Below are 15,132 nucleotides of genomic sequence, written 5' to 3'. Positions count from 1 at the left end.
TTAGTCATGCTGGCCACATAACCCGGAATCTGTACGTTGGCTCCCTCAGCCGATAAAGTGAGATGAGTGACACAACCCCAGATTCGGTCACAACTGGACCTAATGTTCAGGGGTCCCTTTACCTTTACCACTTTTAAAAGAAATAAGGCACTTGTTGCTGTGCGGCACATAACATGGGAGTGGCCCCCTTCAGTTAAAATTATAGTCTTCAGAAATGTGGTGTTATAAGGTGCATGTCTGAACCCAGATACATGTTCACCCCAGTGTTTGACATTCCCCAGACGCATTTTGCTGTTGGCGCAGGTCCAGTTGTGGCTACATGGAGATTCCTGGTCATCCGGCTGGCTACTGCAGTCTAAGAACACCTGCCTTTTAGTCCACAGTTAATAACATTTCCACTGTTTCTCCTCCTTGCATACTGAGACAAATGAATTGTAGTAAAAGCAAGCTGCAGCCAAATAATGTACTGTATGTTCTGGCGTACAAGATGACTTTTTATCCCTGGAAAATCACCCAACAACAACAACAACAACAACAACAATTTATTATTTATACCCCTCCCATCTGGCTGGGTTTCCCCAGCCACCCTGCGCGGCTTCCAAAAGAATATTAAAATACTGTGATACATCAAACATTAAAAGCTTCCCTAAACAGGGCTGCCTTCAGATGTCTTCTAAAAGTCTGGTAGTTGTTGTTCTCTTTGACATCTGGTGGGAGGGCGTTCCACAGGGAGGGCGCCACTACCGAGAAGGCCCTCTGCCTGGTTCCCTGTAACTTGGCTTCTCGCAGTGAGGGAACCGCCAGAAGGCCCTCGGCGCTGGACCTCAGCGTCCGGGCAGAATGATGGGGGTGGAGACGCTCCTTCAGGTATACTGGACCGAGGCCGTTTAGGGCTTTAAAGGTCAGCACCAACACTTTGAATTGTGCTTGGAAACGTACTGGGAGCCAATGTAGGTCTTTCAAGACCGGTGTTATATGGTCTCGGCGGCCGCTCCCAGTCACCAGTCTGGCTGCTGCATTCTGGATTAGTTGTAGTTTCTGGGTCACCTTCAAAGGTAGCCCCACGTAGAGCGCATTGCAGTAGTCCAAGCGGGAGATAACCAGAGCATGCACCACTCTGGTGAGGCAGTCCGCGGGCAGATAGGGTCTCAGCCTACGTACCAGATGGAGCTGGTACACAGCTGCCCTGGACACAGAATTGACCTGCGCCTCCATGGACAGCTGTGAGTCCAAAATGACTCCCAGGCTGCGCACCTGGTCCTTCAGGGGCACAGTTACCCCATTCAGGACCAGGGAATCCTCCACACCTGCCCGCCTCCTGTCCCCCAGAAACAGTACTTCTGTCTTGTCAGGATTCAATCTCAATCTGTTTGCCGCCATCCATCCTCCAACCGCCTCCAGACACTCACACAGGACCGTCACCGCCTTCACTGGTTCTGATTTGAAAGAGAGGTAGAAGTTGGGGGTTGTCTTATACGCCAGGTATACACATTGGGAAGGAGGAGAGGGAGCCGGTGAGCAGAGGGCGCCCCTTCTGCCATCACTCCTCCTCCCTCCCCACAGAAGGGGACACGGAAAGTCCTTCTGAGCGCGGCGCTCACCCGCCAAACGCCTTGCCTCGGGCGGCTGCTGCTGCTTCTGCTGCGACAGCAGAGGCAGCGGAGGGGTGCACGCTCTGCCCCTGGCGGCGCTCAAACTCTAAAACTCTAAAATTGAACAGCAAAAGTTGGGGTCATCTTATACGCCCAGTTGCATAATACACCGGGATCTAGGGTAGTTGAGATCGTAGAATTGTAGAGTTGGGAAGGGAGCCCCGAGGGTCATCTAGTCCAACCCCCTGGCAAATAGACATTCTGTTGTGGCGAGCGTAACCTAGGTTCAAGGTGCTATCTGGCACCCAGCTTATATATTTTGAGTTTCTCACACTGGTTCACCATGTGTGCAGACCCACAATGAGAGGAACGGAACCTTTTGCATGGAGTCAGGATGTGTGTCTGTTAAGAACGTGTGTATACTTTTAACTCTAATGCCTCCTAAACAACTTGTCACACCAGGAAATAGGGGAAATTATTGCTTGTAAGACAGAAATGGAAGAGATTATGAATTTTCATTACGGCTGTTCTTTCAAGGGTATGATGTTATGAAGTATAAATCAGATAAGTAAAGATAGGTTTAAGCTAGCTACTTTTCCATACAACTATTTCATTGTCAGCCTACTTCTACAAGTACCGTATTTTTCGCTCTGTAACACGCACCCGACCATAACACGCACATAGTTTTTAGAGGAGGAAAATCCGTAGGCATGCCACCCGTAGGCATTCCCTCCATAACACGCACAGACATTTCCCCTTACTTTTTAGGAGGAAAAAAGTGAGTGTTATGGTGCAAAAAATACGGTATTTCCTCAGAAGAGATTGGGTTCAATCTTAAGAAGGGATGCACAGGGTTGTATCTTTTGTGCGTACAGTGATGATACACTATTGAAAAGCCATTGTTGTAATAAGGTGTAATTGAACATCCCAATGTGCTGCTGCTGTTCTGTAATTACACTGCAGAAGTGTTGGTGCTAGTAAAGGAGATCCCCCCCCCCCAAATGCAAATAGCAGCTTCAAAGAACCAATTTTCATCAGGACCAAAGCAGGGGATGAAAGAGTTTTACTCCGCCTTTCCGCCAGCTGGGTGCCTTCGTAATGATCAGCCCACACTCTGTGACTTCTGTTTGCATTTTGACCTGTAGGAAAAACTCTATGAATTGAAAACAGAGACGTTATATGCACCTTTGTTAGCCATGAAAATATTTCAATAATAATAATAATAATAATAATAATAATAATAATAATAATATAATATCCATGCATGGCTACTTTGGCTCTCCAGTCGCTTTCAGGTATATTGTTCTTTAGTCCCAGCACAAGTGATCAATTTTCTATTTGCGTGGCCAGATGGAATCATTGATTTTCTTGAAGTTATTTATGTATCTGCCACAATATGTATATCATTCTTCTCTACTAATATACAGCAAAATGTGTGAAATCCAAAGTATCTTTGGCAGAACTAACACTTGGCATTTGCATAACTGTTAGGAGAGGCGGAAGTGCTTTACATACATTACCGTTACATTCGCACCATACATCTAAAGCACTCATATCACTTTAACAGTCATGGCTTCCCCTAAGAATCATGAGAACTGTGGTTCATTCAGGGTGCTGGGAAGTCTCACCACCCTTAATAAACTGCAGTTCCCAGGATTTTTTAAAGGGAAGTCCATGATGGTTAAAGTGGTATAAGAGTGCATTAAACGTGTGGTGTGGATGTGACCTATCTCCACCCTTACAACATCATTGTAAGGTAAGTCAGTGTCTGCCTATTGTAGCATGTGCTGGGGAGGAACTGGGAGTGAGGGGGGTTGAGTTTGAGAGATGGTATCTTGTATAAAAGGCACTCAATGAGTTCGTGGAAGAAGCAAGATTTAAACTGACGGATCTTTGCTACTTTGGCTAAATTAGATTGTACAGGTCAGCCCTATTGCTCAAATTAGATGAATAGCATAAATAGACTCTGAATGATCGCTGCTACTAGGTGTTAATTTTAGAACAAAATATAAACAGATAATCTCTTAGGAAACCTGCACCAAAGGCAAGTTTAAATCAGTTGTTTGGTATCTGTTGCTAATAGACTGATCTCTCACTATGAAACACCATGTGATGGAAGTATATATTGGTGCATAACAAATATTTTAGGAAAAGTCAGCATTCTTTTTCTAGGATTATATCAAAATGCACCCTCTTGTGGTGAGAAAAGAAAACACTAAGTACAAAACCTCTTTTATTTCCTGCTTACGCTTTCTCAGTAATTTTAAAGTCTAGTCTAATGTGTGAGAGAAAGCTCGAATTATTGAAATGATTCTGTTTCATCTAAGTTAACTGGAATATTGAAATGCATTAGGAGGAGGTGACAATTAGGCACTTGTATAAAGTTTCAGACTTGGGCTATGGATGACTGAGTTCATTTCCCTTCTTAATTGTGAGCCTTAATGACCTTGGACAAGGTGCTGGTTTTTTTGGCTATCATCTAACAAGGTGCTTGTGAGAATAAAATGCTTCTGCTCCTTCCTGATAGATTGCTCTGTTAGGCTTGATCTGAGCACTGTAAAGAAAGGGAGCAGGTTGAGACTGCGTAGTCACTTGATGTGGGCCTCGTGAGGTGTAGCCATAGCAGGGCACATTTTCATTTCTTGGAATATGAGCTATGGTTTGTGTCCAAAGTATTCTCAGAGGGAGATGCTAGTCAGCTTAGAGGAGTCACATAGTTTTTTCTTCTCTCTAGAGCTGGTAGTAGGTGCTCCCTGCTTTCATTACAAGGATAAAACGGAGGTAAGAAATGATTAGTGCAATTTGGAAGCCATAAAGTGCCATATACATTGTTCTTATCTAAGAATAATCTGCTAGTGAAATGCATTATATCAATTTGTGGATTCATTGGGCAATTTTTAGCAATTTGTGAATGCACTCTAATTCTTCTGATTGCCTTGCCCTGCAATCTTGATGAGAGAGCAGCCTTTAATTGTGTTTATTCAATTTCCCAGGTTTCTTGCAATATATTCCGAACACTTCCTCCTAGTGATAGCAATGAGTTTGATCCAGAAGAAGATGAACCCACCCTTGAGGCGTCATGGCCACATTTACAGGTGATTTTATTCTTTTATTTTTTAATTTATTTTAGAATTAAAATCAAGCACACCAACTTACTTGCTGGAAGGACCCTGAAATGGGACAGAACGCAAAGTATTTTAAAAAAATCAACAAAAATACAATTTATTGTGATTAGATGGACCGGGGCGGGGGACGGAGATGGTTTGTGACAGTGTCAAGTTAGGATTAATGTGATACACCTTCCTGGGTTATGTCTTATAACTCCCCAGTAACCCAGCCTGGTGACTGTGGGGCAGGATTGACCTTTTTTTTTAAAAAAAAAAAAAGAATAATTTTTATTAACCGACCAATCACATCAAAACAAACCAAATTACATAAATTCCAAATTACAAAGCCGAATATTTCAAGTTCCGAAGGGGATCCAATCATCTTCTTGCTGCTGCTTTAATGTCCACAAATCTGACCATATGATGTTCACAGTACTATCCAGTCCTTTTTATTCCTTTTTATTGTTTTTCCACATCTCTTCTTGTTATTTTCATATATTTTTCCTTTCTCTTTGTGACCTCTGATAGTCTCCACAAGCAGGATTAACCTTTTTAGCTCTGCAGCCACATACGGACCAGACCAGACCTAAGGCCAATTTAGTCTAATATTCTGTTTTTACAGTGGCCTTCAAGCAGGACAGGAACTCACCAGCACCCTCCCCACAGGATAGTAGATTGTTACAGGCTGCAGCAAAGTTCTTTTTGGGGAGAAGGAAGCAAACTCCCTGTAACTGATGGCCCCCTGTCCAATGGCAGGACCTGATAACTTCCCTTTGCTCTGCCTGAAAGCCTGAAAGCCCATGACCCTCTGGCTGGTTCAGGGAATCAAAGCTTACTTCTCCTTTCTGCTGCAGGTCCAGTGCAACATTTAAGGATTCAGTAGTCAGTGCTTAACTTCAAAGTTTTGGAGTTGCCACCCTAATCCTAAGATTTTATTTTTAAACTAACAGTGTGTACAAGCATCTCCCTTTGTACACCACCTCATTTTTGCTGCTTTGTAAACAGGCATGCTTAGCAGTATCTAATCTACATTGCCTTAGTCTCAAATACTTTAAACTTCTATTTCTCAGCTGTCACCTGATTTGCACTTTTCCGTATATAGCTTGGCCAGCATGCCCTGGCCACGTGAGGACAGCAGAAATCTTTAGTTTGACACTATCATAATAGCTGTTGCAATTTATTTTGGGCACTGTATACCCACATGACAGGTTCTGTGCTGTTAGTTTTGATAAACTTCAGGTCTCTTTCACTTTCTTGTTCCCTTTGTAAATTGTGTTCAGATTCTCTACGCAGAATAGCAACAGTGTGCCATATTACAGATGAATGTATATAGATAAATACAGATTTAGTAATTTTAAAAATCTATATTTAGCTTGGCATTCTGTTCAGTATGGATATTGATTTTTATAAAAGGGACTAGGAAACACCATTTTAAATAGTTTCCTAGGAAATACTGCTCTGTTCTGCTGCTCTGGTTTGCCAGAAGCGGCTTAGTCATGCTGGCCACATGACCCGGAAGCTGTATGCCGGCTCCCTCGGCCAATAAAGCGAGATGAGCGCCGCAACCCCAGAGTCGGCCACGACTGGACCTAATGGTCAGGGGTCCCTTTACCTTTAGGAAATACAAAGGCGCATTGAGGAGAAGCAGCTGTAGACTCCAGCTTTCAGTCCTCTAGCAGCTTTTATTTAGCTAGGCAGAATACACTGAGCCACACCTTATGATGGTCTTGCAACTTCTAAAACCAGTTTCACACAGATTTTAATAAATACAGTGGTACCTCAGGTTACACACGCTTCAAGGTTACATACGCTTCAGGTTACAGACTCTGCTAACCCAGAAATAGTACCTTGGATTAAGAACTTTGCTTCAGAAATCGCGCTCCAGCGGCATGGCGGCAGTGGGAGGCCCCATTAGCTAAAGTGGTGCTTCAGGTTAAGAACAGTTTCAGGTTAAGAACGGACCTCCGGAACGAATTAAGTACTTAACCCGAGATACCACTGTACCAGTGTTATTGCTTCCTTTCCACTCTTCCATTCATGGAACTAATGGCCCTGGTCACTTGCTTTCAGCTAAAAAGATGTAGGCTTTGTGTACAAAGTTCCCTGGGTTCAATCCATGTAGGACTGGGAATGCCCCCTTTCTGAAACCTAGGAGAGCCAGTGCCTGCTGGGGTAAACCTGTGATGAGACTTAGTGAAAGGAAGCTTCATGTGTTCCTGCTTACATGCAAACCTGGGCAACGGTAGCCTAGTAGCACACCCACCCCAGTTCTTCAGGAGACAAGAATTAATTGCGACGTAGCAGGCTGTATAATCCTTTCCTTGCCCCAAATGGTGCCACATGGTGTTTTTTCACCCCACAGGGTTATAAATGCCCACACATTTTAAACCTCACGGGGGGGGGGGGGGAGTTGCCTGGCATGGTGACTTGGAGCGAGGAAACAGGGCAGAGAAGGACTTAAGTGCCCTTTCCATCCACTGATTCCCTCCCTATCAGTTCTACAAAGTGGAAAGGGCTGTTGGGGATGTTTATGTGTAACCTGCAGTCAGGCCCTGTGGGGTGGAGAGGGAGAGAGTGTGGGCACACAGATGCCTTCCATGCAGGAGGCAGTCATCTCTCCCCCCCAACAAGTTTGGAGAATCCAGATTAAAACACATTATTCTGCATCAGACATCTGTGTTGTAGTTGAATGCTCCCAAACGCTTTCTAATTATCATTAAATGTTTCACCAACATAATAATTGCTTTATTTTATATGATTTCAAGAGTCTGGAGGGCAGAGGAATGCTGATTATACCCCTGGGAGCTTTGGCAAGCCAGTGCAAAAGAGTTTGTGATGCCTGCTCTTAGAATGAGCTGCAGTACTTCTGATGGCAGCTAAATAAAGAGAATTAATGGGCGCTAGGCTTATGCCACTCTAGGCTATATGAACACAGGAAAATAACAAATTATTTATTAAGTTAAATTGGATTTATATCCCACCCTATCCTGAGTAGGTATGAGTGGCAGTGGTAATATTTAACTATATGTGTGGGTGGGTCTGTGTCTCTGAAAAGGGCCTATAGGGGGGAAAGACCATATAAATAAACCAAGGGAGGGTGGGGCAGGAGGTAGGGGGAGATGGGGAAACAGTTTTATCAAGGTGGTCGTGAACATAACCTTTTTTTAAAAAAAGTTGTTTGATTCAGCAACAATCTCCCCACACATGCAGGACAATGAACTCCTCTGTGCAGTGGGAGGGAGGGCAGCAGGTTGGAAAACACTCACTTGAACCAGGGGTAGGCACATAGACGATGTCTTTACTTACCATTGTCCCTCTCTTGCCTCTCTTTAAATACGGAAGCAGAATAATAATTTACTATTTCATTCTGTAGAAATGCAGCACGCATTAACACATTACTAAATTGTGTTGTGATTTATTGCAGCTTGTATATGAATTTTTCATACGATTTTTGGAAAGCCAAGAATTCCAGCCCAGCATTGCCAAAAAATACATAGATCAGAAATTTGTACTACAGGTAAGGAGGTCTGCTCTCTTCGAAGCTCATGAGAGTATTTGTAATGCTAACTTTTATTTTAAAAAAACAACCTGTAGGTTGATTACTGGAGTTTCTGTAAGTCTGAGAGACTTAAAAAAACAAACTGCATTCAGAAGCTGTCACTGGAATGTGTGAAGGCAATTATGAAATACTGTAACTTAAATTTGGTAGAAGATGACATTAAATGTTTGACACTAAGAAGAAGAGAAAAGTTTGGATTTGATATCCTGCTTTATCACTACTCTAAGGAGTCTCAACCTCCTTTCCCTTCCTCCTCCACAACAAACACTCTGTGAGGTGAGTGAGGCTGAGAGACTTCAGAGAAGTGTGACTAGCCCAAGGTCACCCAGCAGGTGCATGTGGAGGAACGGGGAATCGAACCCAGTTCACCAGATTATGAGTCCACCGCTCTGAACCACTACACCACACGGGCTAACTTCACATGAGAGAGAATACCACACAGCTATCTCCTGAAACAATTCTCAATCTGCCTCCACCTTACGAATAGAATTCTGTGGTGCAAAAGGCTTGAACCAGCCCCTCCCTGTTAGATCTTGCCACGGATTAAGCAATATACTGGTCCATCAGTGCTTGGGAAGTAAGGCTTATATGCAATTTGGTCCTTCTGTTCATGGGCAGACTCTTTGATCCAGCAAAGGCTTCTGTGAAGAGGAGGAAGAGCGAGGTGATTGCCATACATTCTCCCTTCTCTCTGCAGCCCTTTGCATCCACACCAGATCTGCTTCAGAGAGTTCGGATACCCTTTGGGTTCGAAAATAGCCAGGCGCCAGGCGCATTTTGCACCTGGCTATCGGCCATTTGCGACTAAGCACAGATGCCTGAGCTTCAGGATGACACCTGATATCTCCATCTGGAGGTGCATACCCAAGGATCTTTGGATCTGGACTGTTTTCACACACTAATGCCCCTTCCTGTAGAATTCTATCAGTTATATTTTCTCTGCGCAGTCAGAATGAATTTCAGGAACCAAAATGGTTTTTTCTCCTGTGCAGCCTGAGCAGGAGCAGTGAACAATGTTCTAGTTAGTTGCTGTTGCTTGTCTTCCCTTACCCCACTCCACTGCCGTGCTCACAGTTGTGAAGCATGTTCTTACGTTATGAATGTGTTACCGTCAAGAAAAAGAGGTAGAAATAGGCTAGTATATATGCGGACAGTCCCTGGATAAAGTGACTTTTCGTCTTTAAGTTCTCAAAGCTCTTAACCTAGCTCAAGGGTGTCATCTGAACTAGCTAGAGAATCAATCAAATCAGCCCATCATTTGAAAAATAAGACTTGTCTTGCCCCAAAATGGCAACTAGACATTCTGGTTTGGCGACTGCAACCTTGGTTTAAGTAGCCATTTGGCCCCTAGCTTATATGTCCGAATTTCTAACACTGCTCTGGAACAGTGATGGGAGCTGTATGGAGCAAAGGGGACATTTGCAAAAACATCCCCCCACCCCGTTCATGGAAGCTTCCACTGAATCAAAGAGCCTTCTTTGAAGGTTATTGGTAGGGATCCATTAGTCAGACAGAAGGTCAAAATTCACGATGGACAATTTGGCTGTGGAATGAAGAAGTATGGTCAGATAAAGCCAATTCAGAAATGCAGATGTTAGAGACAGGCTCCATTTATGAGCTGTTGGTTTCATTTTGATTTCATTTTGACACCCCCCCCCCCACCCATAGCTTCTGGAACTGTTTGACAGCGAAGATCCTCGTGAGCGGGACTACCTAAAAACAGTCTTACACAGAATTTATGGAAAGTTCCTTGGTCTTAGAGCATTTATCAGGAAACAGATTAACAATATTTTTCTACGGTAAGTGTGGGGTTTTTTTTAAAGAAAGCTGTTTATGTAATTTTCTATTCTCATTCCTGTAGTATGACCACAATATATTTGTATGCCCACAATATATTTTTTAATGTGTTGTGTTTTTAAACTGTAAACCACCCTGGTTGGTCCATGCACACTAGAAGGGCAGGCTAGAAATTTCCAAGTAAATAAATACTTAATCTGTGTAATTTGTGTCTGTGCAATTTGCTTAATTATTTAATGTATGTAATTTGTTTGGACAGGTTTGTTTATGAAACTGAACACTTCAATGGTGTAGCTGAACTGCTGGAAATATTAGGAAGGTAAATAAAGTTTCATTTTAAGGGCTGACCTCACCTACAACATTCCTTCTACGTGATGACAAACTTGATGTGCGAAAAAGGTTATCTTAAATTTACTAACGCCCCAAAATGTTTCTGTGGAAGAAACCTCACTAGCAGTTGAACTGGCTTCCAGATAAAGGTGCTTGTGATAGTAAACACATGGCCCAACTTTCAATTTCCCAAAATGAGGGGGTGTTAAAAAGTTGTAACATGACTTAAGAATTCAAAAGGTATTTTAATTAAATTGATATAATTTAGGTTTGCCTGGTAAATTAAATGTGTGTCAAATTGCATAGAATTCATTAAAAATCATTGCCAAATACTTGTGGCAATTTATTATTATTATTATTATTATTATTATTATTATTATTATTATTATTATTATCCAATCACAAAAATAGTAACAGATTTGAATTCCTCACACTCAAAAACATATTTTTAAGACCCCTCGCTGAAGAGATTTGCCAAAAATTCACCTCCTAAAATGACAAGCCCTAATGGCCCAATGTGAGTTGCTGCCTTGCCATGGGATCTCATAAGGTGCAGTGGTGCCAAACCAACTCTCAACCCTGTCCTGTTCTTTTCCCCCTTCACTCACTTGTGCTGCACACAATAGTTCAAATGGAGCTGCAGTTGTGCAAGGGGGGGGGGAGTGAAGCTGTAGAAGGCGCTCTTTGAAATTCAGGAAAGATGTCATTGTCAGGAGTTCAGCTTACACTTGAGTAGGACCTTGGCAGAGACACATGCCCGACTGGCATGTTCCCCCCCTCCTGGTCGATCGTTCGGGAGCTTCATAAGCTTTCTTCAGCCCAAGCATCACAGCGACCGATGCTAACCCGACACCGGCACACTTAGGGATCCGCAGAGTTTGTGCAACTTGCGTGACAGACCTCAGCAACTCAGCATTTTGGCTAATCTACTTTATTTACATATAAACACACACGGACCACTGCAACATGGCTCCCTCTCTCTCTAGCATCAGACAGCAAAGAGGAAAAAGACCAAAGGACAATAGTCCCACTTCACGGAACTCAGTAATACAAACATCCCGTCTTCGTCACTTCCCACTCTGTGGAGTCAAAACATATACCGTCATGCGAAAGACAAAAATCCCATGAATGCAGTCATGGAGCAGGAATTCTAACAGTCCTGACTCTTGACTGCTGCGTTTCTGAGAGCACAAGGAAGCTAAATATGTGTTTTCCTGAAGTTGGACAGAGTCACTTGCCAGGGCTGGGATTCTGCTTTATCTGAGTTAGTTTAAGCTGTTCCTTATAATATTGGTTCTAAACTGGATCTAAATGATTGGGTTGCTGGTGGGGCTTGTCAGGCAATCTATGCTTTATTGGGCACCCGATTTTGGCAAGGTAGCTCTCACTGACATTTAAAGCGGCGTTCAAATGCTGTGGGGCCCTGTATCCTTAGTTGCTTGGCATATGCTTAACTTCAGTTTAGAGGCAAGGTCAGGCTGTTAAGCTTTTCTGTGCTCCATTTTAGAGTTTCTGATGGCCCACACCTTGGGCTTGTTGATTTGGTTCCCAGGATTTTATTTGCATTGAGGTCAGGAACAGACCTTGAGCTCATGTACTTTCTCTTTGTGGACTTACGGCCCATATGCTCCCTTGTCTGCTCGCTTTGATCCCGAAAGAGAAATCCTTGGCCTTTTCACTTGCAGGATCTGGCAGATTCCATCCTGAAGTGAAAGTAGTTTATTCAGTCACTTCTATCCACAGTGAGAGAGGACAGGAGACCCAAATTTGCTCATGATAACAGAATTCTCAGGGGTCAGATAATGAAAGGAAATCTGTATGGACAATTTTCTAATATGCACTGTTTGCACTTATTGGTAAAGGAATGCTTTTCTGCTTATAAATAAAATTTGCAAGATTAATTTTGTTCTCATGCAAATTTAGACCATGTTTCATTTAGTGCCCGTTTCAAACACTTGTTCTAGCTGTGTGATTAGATACATCTCAGTTCATTCTGTGTTAAGGAATACCTTGATACTAATAATGCTTCTTTTCTCCCTTCTAGTATTATCAATGGCTTTGCTTTACCTCTTAAAGCCGAGCATAAACAGTTTTTGGTGAAAGTACTGATTCCTCTACATACCGTTAGAAGTTTATCGCTCTTCCATGCACAGGTAAAAACTTCCATACAAATGTTTGTTTGTTTTTTGTTTCTGGCTTTTGTTAGAACCAGTGTGGCCGGCACTTCTGTATGTGCTGAGTTGGAAATAGATTTAACCAAACCCTTTAAGAAAACGGAAACATGTAGAGTCCAGCAGACATATTTTTGCTTGCCCCTTGTGTTCACCAGAGACTGCCTGCAATTGGGCAAGAATCTCCAGCAACCCATCCACTTCTGTCAGTCTGTTCTTACAAGGTTATTTGGCTAGGTGAGCGGGATGTTTTCTCTAGTTCAGCCCTGAGTCCACAATGCAGTGCTAGGTAAGCTAAGGAGGTACAAGGCTACTGGCTGTTTTGCTGAAACAGAGCTACTGCTAATTGTATCTTAATTGTTTAGTGTTGCCTTAGGATGAGGGCGCACACAAAGTTTGAAAGCTAAACTTAACATCAGTTTGCACAAGTGTCTGTCTTCAGTGTTGATGAATACAAACAACCCCTGTTTTAGGCGCGACCGAAATGTGCATGATTGTGCACATGCACACAGCGGCAAATCTGGAAGGGACCAGGAAACGTCCTAAAAGGGATGGATGGGGCAGGGTGTTTTAATTGCACACAATTTCACGCAAGTGTGCAACGCCCTGGAATGCAAGACCCATCCAGATCTGGGACTGCCTGTGCAGCTTCCCTATTTATTTATTTTTTACTTTTTTTGGTTTGGGTGCTTTATTCCACTCTGTAATTGGGGCTTGGCAGCTAGATATGGCTGCCAGCTAACTTGGGGAGGAGCACTACAGCCCGAGTCAGACACCTCCTCCCCTTTCCTCCCGCCTTCTTACTTTTGCCACTCCAGTGAATCTGTAGTCAGCTGACACAAAGCCCCTAAGGGTAGCATCTTCCACTGTTCTTGATGGGAGAGGCGACTGCAGGGAATAATAAGTGGGGAGTGTTGCTGTGTGTTTCTGAAAGTGTTTGCTGCTTCCAAAAGCCAGTTGTTGAGGTGGTTGGTTAGAATGAAAACGTTGCCTCCCTCTGCTGCAAGGTGATGGTGAAGCAACAGTGGTGTCAGATTTAGCCTGCAGGCTGCCATTCTGCACACCACTGCTTTGAATTCCTGGCACAAATTCTGAACCAGCACCTATACTCTTTAGTATTCTTGCTTTCCTAAGTTTGACTACAAATCTTCTCATTGAACAGCAGCATGAACCCCCATTTCCTGCTCTCCAAACCTTTGCCTCTGATATCCCTGCAGAGGGAGCCTTGCTAGCTTAATCTTTCTGTACGCCAGTCTTCAGCTGTGCTAACTCAACTCACGTGCCCTAGTGCTGCCAGAAACGTAGAAGAAAACCATCCACAGCACAATGAGGCATTCAGTGCCGAAATTCAGATGGTTTCAGACTCACACTTATCTAGTTGCTTTAGTATACTGAGGATCTTGGTGTGTTGGTCAATGTTGCAGTTTGATGGAACTCCACATCTTTCAATCTTCATTTGAAATGGAAACTGCTAGCAGAATAAGACTTTGATACAAAGCTGCCCCTGTGTAATTTGAGGGTTGTTGCATCATCATCATCATCATCATTATTCTTATAGGACCACTGATTTATCTCTTCCTGCTACAGCCCCCTGCAATACTTCCTAATATTTTCCAGTGGGCATCATTAATTGTCGCTCTTTGTAGTTGCAGGAGGATGCAGCAGGTCAGGGGAAACCTAGTGCCATGAAGGAAGTCTGTTCGTTGCAGTTAGGATTCTGGATGTATATCTGGATTAATACCTTAATTAATTAAATACCTTAATGATATTTTTTTTCTTTTTTTTTCTTTTTGCGTTTTCAAGAAAATACTTTAATGCAATGTTTTCTTACATATTTTGCAGTTGGCGTATTGCATAGTGCAGTTTCTGGAGAAAGACCCTTCACTCACAGAGCCCGTAAGTATGATCTATACATGTCTCTTTTTATCTTGAGAGTTGGCTTCAGATACCTGTGTATTTCTGTATCTAAATGGACTGTTCATTGTCTCTTCTTCAATGCAGGTCATTAGAGGTTTAATGAAATTCTGGCCGAAAACTTGCAGTCAAAAAGAAGTAAGTAATGGGGCGTCGATCGTCTTCCTGCTGAAAACAGAATCTGTAGAAAAAGGGAACATTGGGCCATCTCTTATTATATTGCAAATGCCATTTAATGTAAGCAAGTGTAAAGGGATGCACATTTCAGACAAAAATATCTTAATCACATATATATGCTCATGGGGTCTGAACTGCTGGTGGCTGATGAGGAAAGAGACCTTGGAACTATGAAGTTGGCACCCCAGGGTATGCAGCAGCTGCTTGGGATCATTAGAGTGCTTAGAGGGTTCAACCAGGGGGGCTCGGGTTCAAATCTCCACTCGGCCATGAAGCTAACTGGGTGGCCTTTGGTCAACCATTGTCTCTCAGGCCGATCTATCACATAGGGCAACTTTGAGGATAAAATGGTGAGGACCCAGCCATGTGTGCTGTTTTGAACTCTTTAGAGATCTGGTAGGATAGAAACCTTACAAGTAACCCAGTAGTATTTTGTAGTACAATGGAAAATGTAGGTGTATTTGAGGAAAGCTAAACGATTCTAT

General features: G+C 43.0%; 1 protein-coding gene across 11 annotated transcripts in view; it reads left to right on the top strand.

Moving 5' to 3' along the window:
• The window catches only part of PPP2R5E (protein phosphatase 2 regulatory subunit B'epsilon), a 90,970-nt gene that overhangs the window by 64,558 nt on the left and 11,280 nt on the right, over positions 1-15,132 (top strand). For all 11 annotated transcript variants that reach the window (XM_083518751.1, XM_083518748.1, XM_083518756.1 and 8 more), the window contains 7 exons: positions 4,586-4,687; positions 8,124-8,216; positions 9,927-10,057; positions 10,315-10,374; positions 12,430-12,538; positions 14,399-14,452; positions 14,558-14,608. In XM_083518751.1, the coding sequence (XP_083374877.1) occupies positions 4,586-4,687; positions 8,124-8,216; positions 9,927-10,057; positions 10,315-10,374; positions 12,430-12,538; positions 14,399-14,452; positions 14,558-14,608 (600 nt within the window). The remainder of the gene's footprint in view (positions 1-4,585; positions 4,688-8,123; positions 8,217-9,926; positions 10,058-10,314; positions 10,375-12,429; positions 12,539-14,398; positions 14,453-14,557; positions 14,609-15,132) is intronic.

This window comes from Podarcis liolepis (genome assembly GCF_965112155.1).
Source record: "Podarcis liolepis genome assembly, chromosome: 1".
NCBI classification, from domain to species: domain Eukaryota; kingdom Metazoa; phylum Chordata; class Lepidosauria; order Squamata; family Lacertidae; genus Podarcis; species Podarcis liolepis.
This window is presented reverse-complemented; position numbering and strand designations above follow the sequence as displayed.